Source organism: Hemiscyllium ocellatum, chromosome 8 (assembly GCF_020745735.1).
Source record: "Hemiscyllium ocellatum isolate sHemOce1 chromosome 8, sHemOce1.pat.X.cur, whole genome shotgun sequence".
Classification (NCBI taxonomy): Eukaryota; Metazoa; Chordata; class Chondrichthyes; order Orectolobiformes; family Hemiscylliidae; genus Hemiscyllium; species Hemiscyllium ocellatum.
In genome coordinates, this window is record NC_083408.1 from 109,555,848 (window position 1) to 109,571,255 (window position 15,408).

General features: G+C 42.3%; 1 protein-coding gene across 9 annotated transcripts in view; it reads right to left on the reverse strand.

Annotated features, from left to right (window-relative positions):
* Positions 1–15,408, reverse strand: part of foxn3 (forkhead box N3) — a 459,373-nt gene that overhangs the window by 309,526 nt on the left and 134,439 nt on the right. For 8 of the 9 annotated variants that reach the window (XM_060829451.1, XM_060829454.1, XM_060829446.1 and 5 more), the window contains one exon: positions 3,683–4,248. In XM_060829451.1, the coding sequence (XP_060685434.1) occupies positions 3,683–4,234 (552 nt within the window). In that variant the 5' untranslated portion in view covers positions 4,235–4,248. Of the gene's footprint in view, positions 1–3,682; positions 4,249–13,874; positions 13,920–15,408 lie in introns of those variants that run through there. The other variant, XM_060829452.1, reaches the window with a different exon arrangement.

A 15,408-nucleotide genomic window follows, 5' to 3' on the forward strand; every position in this document is an offset into this window, starting at 1 on the left:
CAATAATGTTTCCTTTTTAAAGAAGTATAACTTAATAATCATCAGGTACATTCAGACTTGGCAATCATATAGAAAAGGTTTTGGTTCTCTCCTGAACCTTATTGCTACCGACGACAATAGAAGAGCTTCCATCCAAGGATTCTTCCACATCCGGCAGAGATTTTCCTGCACCTTCGAACACCTCACCTACTGTGTCCATTGCTCTCCTCCACATTGGGGAGACAGGGCACCAACTTGCAGAACATTTCAGAGAACATCTGAGACACATGCACTAAACAATCCCACAGCCCAGGGACCAATCACTTTGGCTCCCTCTCCCACTCCAAGGACATACAAGTTCTGGATCTCCTATACCACCAAACTCTAGTCACCCGACGCCTGGAGGAAGAACACCTCATCTTCTGCCTTGGGACCCTCCAACCACATGCAATCAATTTCAATTTCACCAATCTCCTCAACTTCCCTTCCCCCAATTTGTACCAGATCCAACCCTCCAGTTCGGCACAGCTGTCTTGAACTGTCCTACCTGTGCATCTTCCTTCCCACCTATCCACTCCACCCTCATCTCCAACCTATCACCACCCCCCACCTTCATCCACCTGTCCCGTTTCCAGCTACTTTCCCCCCAATCCCACTCACCTTTCATGTATTTCTCAGCCCCATTGTGCCTCATTCCCTCATTCCTGAAGAGCTTATGTTTGAAATGTCGACTCTCCTGCTCCTCAGATGCTGCCTGAGCAGCTGTGCTTTTCCAGAGTCTCAATTTTTGACAACATAAGAGGTGAACCGTCAATTCGCTACCACACAAAGTCAAAATCTATCCAGGTGTTTCTATAGGTCCAGATAGCATTACTGTTGTATTTTTGGGTTAGTATTCCTGGCAAGACATCCAGGCAAGTTATGATCACCTAGTGGGATTGTTTTACGGACCCCCCCTAATAATCAGTGGGAAATTGAGAAACAAGTTTGTAAGGAGATTTCAGTGATCTGTAAGAATTACAGGGTTGTTATGGTAGGGCATTTTAACTTTCCAAATATAGACTGGGACTGCCATAGTGTTAAGGATTTAGATGGAGAGGAATTTCTTAAGTGTGTACAAGAAAACTTTCTGATTCAGTGTGTGGATGTACCTACTAGTGAAGGTACAAAACTTGACCTTCTCTTGGGAAGTAAGGCAGGGCAAGTGACTGAGCTGTGGGGAGAACTTTGGGGCCAGCGACCATATTCTATTATTATTAAAATAGTCATGGAAAAGTATAGACCTAAAAGTTAAAGTTCTATATTGGAGGAAGGCTAAATTTGACGGTATTAGGCAAGAATTTTCAAAAGCTGATTTGGGGCAGATGTTTGCAGGTAAAAAGGGACAGTTGCAAAATGGGAAGCCTTCAGAAATGAGATAACAAGAGTATATTCCCTGTTCGGGTGAAAGGAAAGGCTGGTAGGTGTAAAGAATGCTGGATGACTAGGGAAATTGAGGTTTAGGTCAAGAAAAAGGAGGAAGCACATGTCAGGTATAGACAGGAGAGATCAAATGAATTCTTAGTAGAGCATAAAGGCATTAGGAGTATACTGAAGAGGAAAATCAGGGAGGGCAAAAAGGGGACAGAAGATAGCTTTGGCAAATAGGGTTAAGGGGAATCCAAAGGAATTTTATAAACCCATTAAGGACAAAAGTGTAAAGAGGTAGGGCTTCTCAAAGATCAGCAAGGCAGCTGAAATATGGAGCCGTAGGAGATGGGGGAAGATAGTAAACAAACATTTTGCATCAGTGTTTACTGTGGAGAAGGATATGGAAGACATAGAATGTGGGGCAATAGACAATGACAGCTTAAAAAATGTCCATATTACAGAGGTGGTGCTGCTGGATGTTTTGAAACGCATAAAAGTGGATAAATCCCCAGGACCTGATAAGGTGCACCTAGAACTCCATGGAAAGCTAGGAGTGATTCTTGGGCCCCTTGTTGAGATATTTGTATAGAGAGTTACAAGTGAGGTGCCTGGAGGTCGGTTAACTTGATGCCACTATTTAAGGAAGGTGGTAAGGAAAAGCCAGGGAACTATAGACCAGGGAGCCTGATGTCTACTATTGGTGGGCAGGTTTAGGGTGAGAGGAGGAAGATATAGAAGAGACCTAAGGGGCAACCTTTTCAACAGAACCGCGTGTATGGAATGAGACACCAGAGGAAGTGGAGGAGACTGGACCAATTACAGCATTTAAAAAGGCATGGATGGGTGTATGAACAGAAAGGGTCGAGAGGAATATGAGCCAAGTGCTGGCAAATGGGACTAGATTAGGTTAGAATATCTGGTCAGCATGGACAAGTTGGACTGAAAGTCTGTTTCCGTACAGTACATCTGACTCTAAATATGAATTAAAGCCCTATATGCAGCACAGTTCAATGAAGTTACTCACAATACATGCCATGAATTTTCTTCTATGGGATTTGGCCAATTTGTACTGCACATCAGCTCTGAAAATAGTAGAACTATACATGTACACCTCAATTATTATTTTGAGGGGTGATCTATATAGTGCAAGAGAAAGGTTGCATGGTAGTCAGCCAAGACTACCTGCAGCCAAAATAAAAGCCACTGGAAACCCTACACTCCAAACGTAGTTTTTAAAATAACGACATTAACAAAAAAGTCCCATTGGGTTTACAGGAGTGTAATTTGAAAAAAAAAACATTTTCTCCTCAAATGAAGTTTGCTGCCTCTGGACATTGTATGCCACCTCATTAATATTATAGTGCTGCTTCCAGAGACAGAATAATAATCTAAAATGAAGTATTAATATTCCATTCACTTTACTGCATCACCTAAAAAACAAACAGAACATTAGCTACCAAATGGTAGTTTGGTAGCATTCTGTATTTCAGTTCTAGTTGCAGTGGAATTGGCTCTTGCCAATCCCATAGTACAGAAAATTACTAGTCTTCACGAACAAGAGAGCAAAACGGAGGGAATGAGAGACAGGACACAAAAAATGAAAGATGTGCCAAAGAAGAAAAAAATACATGAAAAAAAATCACAAAAACAAATAGATAAAATAAGAGAAAAAATGCAAACAGGAAAAACAACTGGACAAGGAATACAAAAAAAGGGAATGATACACAAGAGGAGTTAGAAGGAAGGAGGAATGTGAAAGAAGACAGACGCGAGAGAGAGAGCGCGCGAGAGAGAGAGAGCGCGCGAGAGAGAGAGAGCGCGCGAGAGAGAGAGCGCGAGCGAATGCTAATGGCAAAGATAAAATTCTTTTTTCCATTATGATTATATTGTTCATTTTCTTTTTAGAGTAACTTAAATAGAATCATTTTATTATACCTTTCTAACTTGGTCAGGTGCCAAACTATGGTGTATCTGAGGAACACTGTGTTTCACCTTGTAAAGATAGAGGAATCAGTGCAACTGATTGGCCTGAATTTACCTCAATCCTATAATCCTTGAATCTTTAACTGTGACCATGAAACAACTTTCATTTATAGATATTTGACATCTATGTACATTTTCCCCCGACAAAAAGGGCCAAAATGCCTCATTTTGTGACTCAAAATGATCTAAGAATCACACACATAAAAGTTGAATATATTTACTTCATTTTTTTTTAAAAAGAGTCAAAACCATAAAATGATTCCAAGTGGTTTGCATGGAAGCAAATAAACATTAAAATTGGGCAGCTCACCTGACTCCTGTCCTTGTCTACTTTCTTGAAACATTTATTCAATGACAAATTATGTCTAACAGAATTTTTCCACCCAGTCGGAGCATTTGCAAAGTAAGGGAAATGTTCTAGGATCCAGTTGTATATATCCTTAACAGGCAGGCGTTTGCTGGGTGAATCTTCAATAGCCATAAATATGAGACAGCTAAAAGAATAAGGTGGTTTACAGTTAGGGTTCTGCTTGGCATCATATGGCTGGTCAGAATGAGCAGGGGATGGTGGAGTATCCTCATCGATATCCTGAACCGGGCTAACACTACGGAGTACAGTGTCCCCAAAACTTTTGAGCAGGTTTTTGCTCTCATGCAGCCAGTTCAGGTTTGTTAACTCTTCATCCTCCATGGCTACTTTTTCCAAACGGATGGCAGGCAAATAACTGCTCGTAATATCCAGTTCCTCAACTTCCTGGAACGCCTTGGTTAGTGAACTTCCTGGGTAACACTGGCTCAGTCCACTCGAAACACTAATTCCAGAGCCTTCTGGCTTCTTACTGGGAGGCATGACTGGACCCATTTAGACCAAGGCTCCTATTGGAAGGCAAAATAGAAAGAAGTTAGGCGAGATGCATACATCATCAGTAAATGGATTCATCCTCCCTCTTTCTATGCCAATAACTTTGGCTACAAATGGAACTCCAATTCCCTTGAGCATCTAAGCAGGAAAATTACATCATGGCTGACAGTAAAATAATTTAGTTATACTGTTGCTACAGCAACTCACTGCTCTGTTTGTGCTTTATTTGCTTATTACAAGTCAAATCCACAGGGATTTGACTAGCAGTTTACTGTGAATTTCTTTTGCACTTTGCAGCCAACTTTTAGCCTAACATTTCCTGTAATCTTAATTTAGCATTCAAAACACTGTCTGAGGTGGTGACAGAAAAGGAAAAACAACACATGAAACGGGAGAAAATAACTGTTTAAAGCATTTTATGTGATTAAAACTGGAGGCATAATTCATTTGAAGGACAGAAAACATTTGTTTGCACCCAGGGCTCTATAAAACTGCCAAGTAGGACACTACAAATACCTTCAGTACAAAAATATGGAACACCTCTGGTTGCTGACATAAGGTCCTAGATCGATTTTTGTCTATGCAGAAATAACAGAATTCAAATGGTTTGCTACAGTACCCCAGCTCCAAGCAAACTAATGTTTCAATATCCACACTGGCTGAAATTTCCTTGTAGGATTCTCCTTCCCAATTTCTCCCCTTGTCTAGTGACCCTCTGGTTAAACCATGAACAATCATCTGTCTCTGACAGGAGAGCAGCCCTTTGGTCTAGTAGGACAATGCTGACTTGACTTCTTCACATGCCAACAACTGAGTGTGGTTTCAGAAACATTACTGATGAACCAAAGTAAAAATCACACAACACCAGGTTATAGGCCAACGGGTTTATCTGGAAGCACTAGCTTTCGGAGCGGCGCTCCTTCATCAGATGGCTGTGGGGGTTAAGATCATGTTCACAGAATTTATAGCCAAAAGGAGTCCAGTGTCATGGAGATGTGATACAGTAAACCATCTTAGATTAAAACTTCATTCTTTTATAATGGGATGTGCCGGTTTCTGTTCTTTTATATGTAAAGCCCAGAATTTCTTTTAAATACATTCCCAAGATAGCTCAGGTTTTTAAACAAATCGGTATGAAGTCTGTCTGTGTCCCAATGCTATGTCAGACTGACAAACCCTCTGTTTAGTTTTACATGAATTTGTGCAGTTTTTGAGAAAAATAAAATGTAATTCTACAAAAACAAATTAATCCCATTAGCATATGTGTGCGCACGTAGGAGCGACAGATTGAGTGTGCATGTGATAGCATGTGTGTGCGCGCACGTGTAATGGGGTATGTGTGAGGGAGTGTGTGTTTCAGTGTAGTGAGGGGGGTGTATGTGTGTACTTATGAGAGCAAGCATGCGTGCGAGTGTGCGCGCGTCATTCAGTGGAATCACCTGTAGTGGTGACATGAACCCAAGATCCCAGTTGAGGCCATTCACATGGGTACCAAAATTTGCTATCAGCTTCTGCTCAACCACTGCGTTGTTGCTTGTCCTGAAGTCTGCCTTGGAGGATGGTTACCTAAAAGGTCAAAGGCCAAATGTCCCCAATTGGGAGGGAATATTCCTGCCTGGTGCTTGTTGTGCGAAATCCATTCATCCGTTGTCATACCATCTGCTCAGTCTCCACAATGTACCATGCCTCAGGGCATCCTTGCCTGCAGCGTAGGAGATAAGACCACGTTGGGCGAGTCACAAGACGACTTGCCACATGGGAGGTGTCCCCACGTGTAATGGTGTTACCCATGTCAATACGCTGACATATCTTGCAGCGACTGCTGAGGCAGGATTGTTCAGTGTTATTGACCTGAAGGCTGGGCAGTTTGCTAAGAACCATGATCTGTTTGAGGTTTGGTGGTTGGTTAAAAGGAGAGAAGTGGAGGTGTGGGGAAGGTCTTGGCGAGGTGCTCATACTCATTGATAATGTGTTGCAGGCTGCGAAGAACGTGACGTAGTTGGTCGGCTCCCGGGAAGTACTGGACAACAGAGGGTTCCCTGTCTGTTGCAGTCTGTGTCGGTCTCCTGAGGTGGTCATTACGGTTTCTCACTGTGGCTCATCGGAACTTAAACCCACATATTCCTGATGACCTTCCAGCCCTTAAAAAAAAATTTCACCTCTACCTTAAAATAAAATCAAAGACTCTGCTTCCATCTCTTCATAAATGATTCCAAAGACTCATGACCCTCAAGAGAAGAATTACCCAAATTGTTTTAAATAGGTAGTTCCTGAATTTGAATAGCAATTCCTAGCTAAATACTCTCATAACAGACATCCTTTGAGGAACTACCCTATCAAAACTCCTCAGGCTTTTACATGGAGACCCCTCACCCCCTTGTCCGCAGAATCATTTTGTGGTTTCAGTTACCAGCAGTTTACCGCAGCCCAAACATATTATAGGGAACTTTCGAGAACCAGGGACCAGGAGCTTGCCAGGAAGGTAAATTTCCCATTTAAATGAATGGATTCGTTCCTATCCCTTCAAAATTGACATTCTATATTTTCCCACATTATACTCCATTTGCTACATTTTTGCCCTCTCAATTGACTCATTCATATCTCTTAGTAACCTGTTGCAGTGTAACTCTTCATTGCTTGCTTTCCTATCCATTTCTGCCATCAGCACAATAACTTGTGCATGGAGTCTGAGCAGTCAGAAGCCCTAAATGAGCTTTTTGTTTTGGTCTTCACTAAGGAAAGGGACCTTGTTGTGAATGAGAACTTTGAGGAGCCGGGAAACAGGCTTGAACAGATCGAGATTAAGGAAGTTAACATTTGCTAAAAATTCAAGCACATCATAGCTATGGAGAAGGAGAGGATTAGGGAAAATGGGAAGATAGTTTCCTCTTCCCCAATTAAATATGATGCAATTAGACATGAGTTAGGAAGCATGGACTGGGAGCAATTGTTCCATGGTAAAGGCACTATAGACATGTGGAGACTGTTTAAGGAACAGTTGTTGCGAGTGAGAATATATATGTCTCTCTGAGACAGGCAAGGGGTAAGATAAAGGAACCTTCGATGACGAGAGTGGTGGAGCTTCTCGTCAAACGGAAGAAGGTAGTTTACATAAGGTGGAGGCAGCTAGGGTCAATCTCAGCTCTAGAGGATTACAGGCAGGCGAGGAAGGAGCTCAAAAATGGTCTGATTTTTGACCATGCCAGGAGGGGGCACGAGAAAGGCTTGGCAGAACGGATTAGGGAGAGCACAAAGGCATTTTACACATATGTGAGGAATAAGAAAATGGTCAAAGAAAGAGTAGGGCCGATCAGGGATAGCATAGGGAAGTTGTGTGTGGAGTCTGAGGAGGTAGGGGAAGCCCTAAATGAGTTTTTTGCTTTTGTCTTTACGAAAGAAACAAACTTTGTAGTGAGTGAAATCTTTGAAGAGCAGGTGTGCATGCTGGAATTGATAGAGATAGAGGAAGCTGATGTGCTGAAATTTTGTCAAACATTAAGACTGACAAGTCGCCAGGCCAGACCAAATTTGTTCTTGGCTGTTTTGGGAAACGAGAAATGGAATTGCTTTGCCACTTGCAAAGATCTTTGCATCCTCGCTCTCCACTGGAGTCGTACATTTGCCTCTCTCCAGTCCTCAGGTAATTCCTCTCTTCAACAAAGGAAATAGGGAAATCCCTGGCAATTACAGATCAGTAAGTCTCACGTCTGTCGTCTGCAAGGTGTTCAAAAGGATTCTGAGGGATAGGATTTATGACCATCTGGAAGAGCATGGCTTGATTAAATGCAGTCAACACGGCTTTGAGAGGGGCAGGTCATGCCTCACAAACCTTATCAAGTTCTTTGAGGATGTGACTAGAAAAGTTGATGAGGGTCGAGCTGTAGATGTGGTGTATATGGACTTCAGCAAGGCATTTGATAAGGTTCCCCATGGTAGGCTCATTCAGAAGGTCAGGAGGAATGGGATACTGGGGAACTTAGCTGTCTGGACACAGAATTGGCTGGCCAACAGAAGACAGCGAGTGGTAGTAGAAGGAAAATATTCTGCCTGGAAGTCAGTGGTGAGTGGTGTTCCACAGGACTCTGTCCTTGGGCCTCTACTGTTTGCAATTTTTATTAATGACTTGATGAGGGGATTGGAGGATGGGTCAGCAAGTGTGCAAACGACACAAAGGTTGGAGGTGTCGTTGACAGTATAGAGGGCTGTTGTAGTCTGCAGCGGGACATTGACTGGATGCAGAGATGGGCTAAGAGATGGCAGATGGAGTTCAACCTGGATAAATGTGAGGTGATGCATTTTGGAAGGTCGAATTTGAAAGCGGAGTACAGGATTAAGGACAGGATTCTTGGCAGTGTGGAGGAACAGCGGGATCTTGATGTGCAGGTACATAGATCCCTTAAAATGGCCACAGGGTTGTTAAGAAAGCATATAGTGTTTTGGCTTTCATTAACAGGGGGATTGAGTTTTAAAGGTAGTGAGATCTTGTTGCAGCTCTATAAAATTTGGTTAGACCGCACTTGGAATACTGTGTCCAGTTCTGATCGCCCTATTATAGGAAAGATGTGGATGCTTTGGAGGCTTCAGAGGAGGTTTACCAGGATGCTGCCTGGACTGGAGGGCTTATTTTACGAAGAGAGGTTGACTGAGCTCGGACTTTTTTCATTGGAGAAAAGGAGGAGAGTGGACCTAATTGAGGTATACAAGATAATGAGAGGCATAGATAGAGTCAATAGCCAGAGACTACTTCCAAGGGCAGAAATGGCTAACATGGGGGGTCATAGTTTTAAGCTGGTTGGAGGAAAGTATAGAGGGGATGTCAGAGGCGGGTTCTTTACACAGAGTGTTGTGAGAGCATGGAATGCACTGCCAGCATTGGGGACATTTAAGAGACACTGCTGGACATGCATATGGTCACAGAAATTTGAGGGTGCATACATGAGGATCAATGGTCAGCACAACATCGTGGGCTGAAGGGCCTGTTCTGTGCTGTACTGGTCTATGTTCTAAGATTGATAAGCCCCCAGGGCCAGACCAGATTTATCCTAGGTTGCTAAGCCGCTGGTGAACATATTTGCTTCCTCACTCTCCACTGGAGATTGGAGGGAGGCAAATGTTGTTCAAGAAGCGCAATAGGGAAATCTCTGACAATTAAAGACCAGTCTTACATCTATGGTCAGCAAGGTTTTGGAAAGAATTCTGAGGAATAGGATTTATGACTATTTGGAAAAACATAGCATGATTAAAAGCAGTCAGCATGCCTTTGAGGGGGGCAGGTCATGCCTCACAAACCTTAGAGTTCTTTGAGGTGACAACGAGACAGATTGATAAAGGTCATTCATGGAGTCAGAAAGTATGGAATTTAGGGAGATTTGGCTACCTGGATTCAGAATTGGTTGGCTGACAGATGGCAGAGAGTGATTGTAGATGGAAAGTATTCTGCCTGGAGGTCATTGGTAAGTGGTGTCCCGCAGGACTCTGTTCTTGGGCCTCTGCTTTTTGTAGTTTTTATAAATGACTTGGACGAGGGGGTGGAGAAGTGGGTTAGTAAATTTGCCGATGACACAAAGGTTGAAGGAGCCATTGATAGTATTGAGGGCTATTGCGCAACAAGCTGTAGAGCATAGAACATTACAGCGCAGTACTACAACATTACAGCGTTTGGCCCTTTATGTTGCACCAACCTGCAAGACCAATCCAAACCCATCTAACCTGCACTATTCCATCATCATCCACATGGATATCTAATGACAGTTTAAATACCCTTAATGTTGGCAAGTCCACTACTGTTGCAGGCAGGGCATTCGACACCCTTATTACTTTGAGTAAAAAACCTACCTCTGACATCCGTCCAATAGCTATCACCCCTCAATTTAAAGCTATGTCCCTTCGTGCTAGCCATCACCATCCAAAGAAAAAGATTCTCACTGATCACTATCTGATCATCTTGTATGTCGCTATTAAGTCACTCTTAGCCACCTTCTCTCTAACAAAAACAGTCTCAAGTCCCTCAGCCTTTCATCATCCGTACCAGGCAACATCCTGGTAAATCTCCTCTACACCATTTCCAATACTTCCACATCCTTCCTATAGAGTGGCGACCAGAACTGCATGCAATACTCCCAATACAGCCGCACCAGGAGTTTTGTACAACTGCAACATGACCTTACGGCTCTACCGATAAAAGCTAACACACCATACGCTTTCTTAACAACCCTATCAACCTAGGTGGCAATTTTCAGGGATCTATGCACATGAACACACATCTCTCTGATCATCCACGCTATAAAAGTATCTTACTATTAGCCCAGTACTCTGTATTCCTGTTACTCTTTCCAAAGTGAATCACTTCACACTTTTCTGCATTAAACTCCATTTGCTACCTCTCAAGCCAGTTCTGCAGCTTATTTATCTCCCTGTAACCTGCAACATCCTTTCCACAACTGCACCGACCTTCGTGTCATCCGCAAATTTACCCATCCTTCTACGCCCTCATCCAGGTCATTTATAAAAATGACAAACAGCAGTGGACCCAAAACAGATTAGATTAGACTTACAGTGTGGAAACAGGCCCTTCGGCCCAACAAGTCCACACCGACCCGCCGAAGCGCAACCCACCCATACCCCTACATTTACCCCCCACCTAACACCACGGGCAATTTAGCTTGGCCAATTCACCTGACCCGCACATCTTTGGACTGTGGGAGGAAACCAGAGCACCCGGAGGAAACCCACGCAGACACGGGGAGAACGTGCAAACTCCACACAGTCAGTCGCCCGAGTCGGGAATTGAACCCGGGTCTACAGGCGCTGTGAGGCAGCAGTGCTAACCACTGTGCCACCGTGCCGCCCCACGGATCTTTGCGGTACACCACTAGTTTTTGAACTCCAGGATGAACCTTTCCCATCAACCACCAGCCTGTCTTCTTAGAGCTAACCAATTTCTGATCCAAACTGCTAAATCACTCTCAATCCCATGCCTCCTTATTTTCTGCAATAACCTACTTTGAGGAATCTTATCAAATGCTTTAATGAAATTCACATACACCACATCAACCTGTTTGGTCACCTTCTCAAAGAATTGAGAAAGGTTTGAGAGGCACAACTCCCCTGTCTCTACTTGATTATCATGAACTTATCCAAGTGCCCTACTATAACTTCTGTAATAACAGTTTCGAACATTTTCCCTCTGACAGATGCTTAGTTAACTGATCTGTAGCTCCCTGCTTGGTCTGTCCCCTTCCCTCATATCAGAACAAATTCAACTCCACTATAATTGGAAGTGGATATGGGACCTATGAAAGGACACATGTGTCTGCAAGGACAGAATAAAAATTGATGACAAAAACTAAAAGGCAAATATCATTATATGTAACACCTACATCTATAACTCTCAAACATATTTATCTCAACTCACTTAGACGAGTCATTTCACATCATAGTAATCCCTTTCATAACCTCTTCATGTGGATTACTGCATGCAAAAAGTGACCAACTATCGTAGGCATAACTTACAGACTTACAGATATGGAATTGAATTTATTGTCACATGTACCGAGGCACAGTGATAAACTGTCTTGCGAGCAATACAGGCAGATCACAGAGTTAAATAGCACAGATGAGTAAATAACAGGTAAACAAAAGCAAAAACCAAAACACAAGTATAGACGAATGTTACGAGCCCATTCAGAGCATCAGGTGTATGAAGCATCATAATTTGGAACATGAAGCAGTGTCAGACTGTTGCTAGTCTCTATAGGTCTAGCAGCTCCCCTTGATATTCCCATCCAATTGCCCATTCTCCACTTTACAAGCGGTGTTTACCATGCTAGTCTAACTGAGGGGAACAGGTCAGAGAACTGAAGAACTTCACAATCAAATCAAATTTCACTATGACTCAAGATACACTTTAAAAACAAGGTCACCTAGGGGAATCAAGACAACCGACACACTTGTTATGCAAGACTGGTATTTTGTCTAAAACTGGCTCAACTCAGCAGAAAGCAGAACTTTTCATCGCCAAGATTCAGCAGTGTACTGCATTATCCACACTAATCACTGAATTGCCCATGTATCGAATTCTTTCATTTGCTTGGACCTCAAACACTAAAAAACTAATAGAACTGAAAGTCTTTTTTGTGCCTTTTAAAACTTTAGACTGAAATGAGAATCGACTGTTCTAAAACAGTGTTTGAAAGAACTGTTGCTTGTTTTGAAAGTAATCTGAGTCTTCTGATTAGATTAGATTAGATTAGATTAGATTAGATTACTTACAGTGTGGAAACAGGCCCTTCGGCCCAATAAGTCCACACCAACCTGCCGAAGCACAACCCACCCAGACCCATTCCCCTACATTTACCCTTTTACCTAACACTACGGGCAATTTAGTAAGGCCAATTCACCTAACCTGCACATCTTTGGACTGTGGGAGGAAACCGGAGCACTCGGAGGAAACCCACACAGACACGGGGAGAATGTGTAAACTCCACACAGTCAGTCGCCTGAGTCGGGAATTGAACCCAGGTCTCAGGCGCTGTGAGACAGCGGTGCTAACCACTGTGCCACCGTGCCGCCCACAATGGCAAGCATCATTTAAGCAGCTGCATGGACAAACAGTAACTGAATTTTAAATTGCAGACAAACTGCAGCAGGTAAGTTCTATTTGCTCACAAGTAACTGAACAACATGAGGCTTGGAACAAGATACAGAGAAGTGATTAGGTCTCCCAAGAAAGGAGCTGTATGTTCTCTGCAGTCAAAACCCAATTTAAACCTTAAAGAAAACCAGTCTATAATTATGATAATGTGGTATTATTTCAAAGAACATACACTCTCATTGGACATCTAGCCAATTCAAATCTCAAAAAGATCCTAAATGCAAATTAACTAGACCAACTAGAAAAGGGTTCAGAAAAGGATTTACAAGGATATTGCCAGAGTTGGCGGGTTTGAGCTATAGGCAGCGACTGAACCCCTGTTTCCCCTGGAGCATCAGAGGCGGAGGGGTGACCTCATAGAAGTTTATAAAATCTGAGGGGCATGGACATGGTAAGGCTCAGGACTTGAGAGCATAGGTTTAGGGTGAGAGGGGAAGGTTTAAAAGGGACCTAAGGGGCAAAAGTTTCACGCAAAGGGTGGTGCATATATGGAATGAGCTGCCAGAGAAAATGGGGGAGACTGGTACAATTACAACATTTTAAATGCAGCTGCATGTATGTTTGAATAGGAAGCGTTTGGAGGGATATGAGCCAAATCTGGCAAACGGGTCTAGATTAATTTAGACTATCTGGTTGGCATGGACAAGTTGGACCGAAGGGTCTGCTTCTGTGCTATACATGTGACTGACTGTACACTGCTGCATTTATTACAGCAGTGACTACAGACAATTAATCTTTTGAAGAATAAAATGCTTTATGACATCATGCCGACAACAAATTCCACATTTTCTCCATACATACCTTGCTTAAATCATACTGTTTCAGCAAATTAATAAAATTGAAGATTAAAGATTTGAAATTGTAAGTTTAACTTTATTATACAGATTTGCATGCTACCCACATGTGCAATTTAACATATTTTTTTTGTAGTTATAGTCAAAATAACTGCCCTCAGTGCCCAAAAAATGATTTCATTAAACAGTTTACCTGGCAAGTTAACTGGTCAAATTCCTCAAATAGTTAATCCTGCAACTTTGATCAAAAGTGATCGTTTGTTAGAAAGTAACCTACAAATAACTCCAGTGATTATTCACCCTCCCCATCCCCTCTAATAATGGAGAAAAGTAAATGAAAAAGTGCCAAATTCATTTCTAAAAGAAATCTTACAAAATTTTTACAACTTACAATGCCAGTGCTCTTGACGCTGTTTGGGTAAACAGAGCTGCCGAGCAAGAATAGTTTTAACTGTATATTTCAAACAATCTTAGCAAAACAACTGCAAATCCTCGAATAAAAGGAGGCAGCCTGCCCCTGTTACAAACAAGGATACTGCCAAATGGTCATTTCAACTGAACAGAAGGCGCGCATAATGACTACCACAAGACTCATTTAAATTCTGAAAAGGCACCTAATGAGCCCATTCATGGTGGTGATAAATTATTCACCACCACCACTGATCCCTCTTGGGTTCAGAAAAGTAAACTTTAAACAAGAGAAGCCAAGCCCTCACTGCAAAGTGGGGAGGGGGCTCTCCTATGTACTTCATTTAGCTGTGACTTGCACGAGGACTTTGCTACCTGACGAAGTTAAGTGGTTAATCTCTGGAATTTTCTTAAGCGCTAACCTGCTCAATTCATTTCATGCTGCTTCTGATCAATTTTTCTCATTCTCTCAAATTTAAACAGCAGTGAAGGTATGGGAAAGTAATGTAAATAGAAAACAGATATAAAACAAATTCTTCCCAGCCGCCACTGAGTCAACCAACTGGATTTCACCACCATTTTGCTACAGGGTGTTGGCAACAAACCTGTTTCACAATAACACGTCTTTTCCCAGTAACCTGTTTAACAAGCAGGCTCATCCTACAAGAGATTGATTGAATCCTTGCCTTCCTGCCACATTCCTCTCTATCAGAGTTGGATTTTAATAATACCTACTGTGATGTCAGTTTCACTTCAGGACAAGATTACAACACAAATAAACTCTGCCCAGTTTACAATGGGGAAATTAGAATAAGTAAAATAACTCTGGGAACAACTGTTGCAATTAATGACAGCTTTGCAAAGGGAAATAAAACTGAAAAGTCTGTTCTTTCAATTAATTCACTATCAACTTTTGACACAAAGCTGAATTAAGTATGGGGCTATTTAGAATAGATGCACAAATACAACAATGTGTGCACTATCCCACAGGGTTGCTATATTTCAGAATGGAAAATAAATTCATTTTACAACAGGGCACAAGTTGCATCATATCCTGGATCAATTTAGTCATTAAATTAACTCCTTCAGTACTGGGAGATCACATTGTTTAAAAATATCTTTGTTAAAAGAATAAACAACCTGTTCAGACATAACACCTCTGGAGCAGGTGGGAATTGATCGTGGACCTTCTGACCCGAGGTGGTGACATGACCAGTGCACAAGATCCTCCTATACTACATTCAGACAATGCCTTTCATATCCTTCAGACACCTTCAAATGTAGGCACCACTACATGGGATAGGCAGAAAAACACTGCC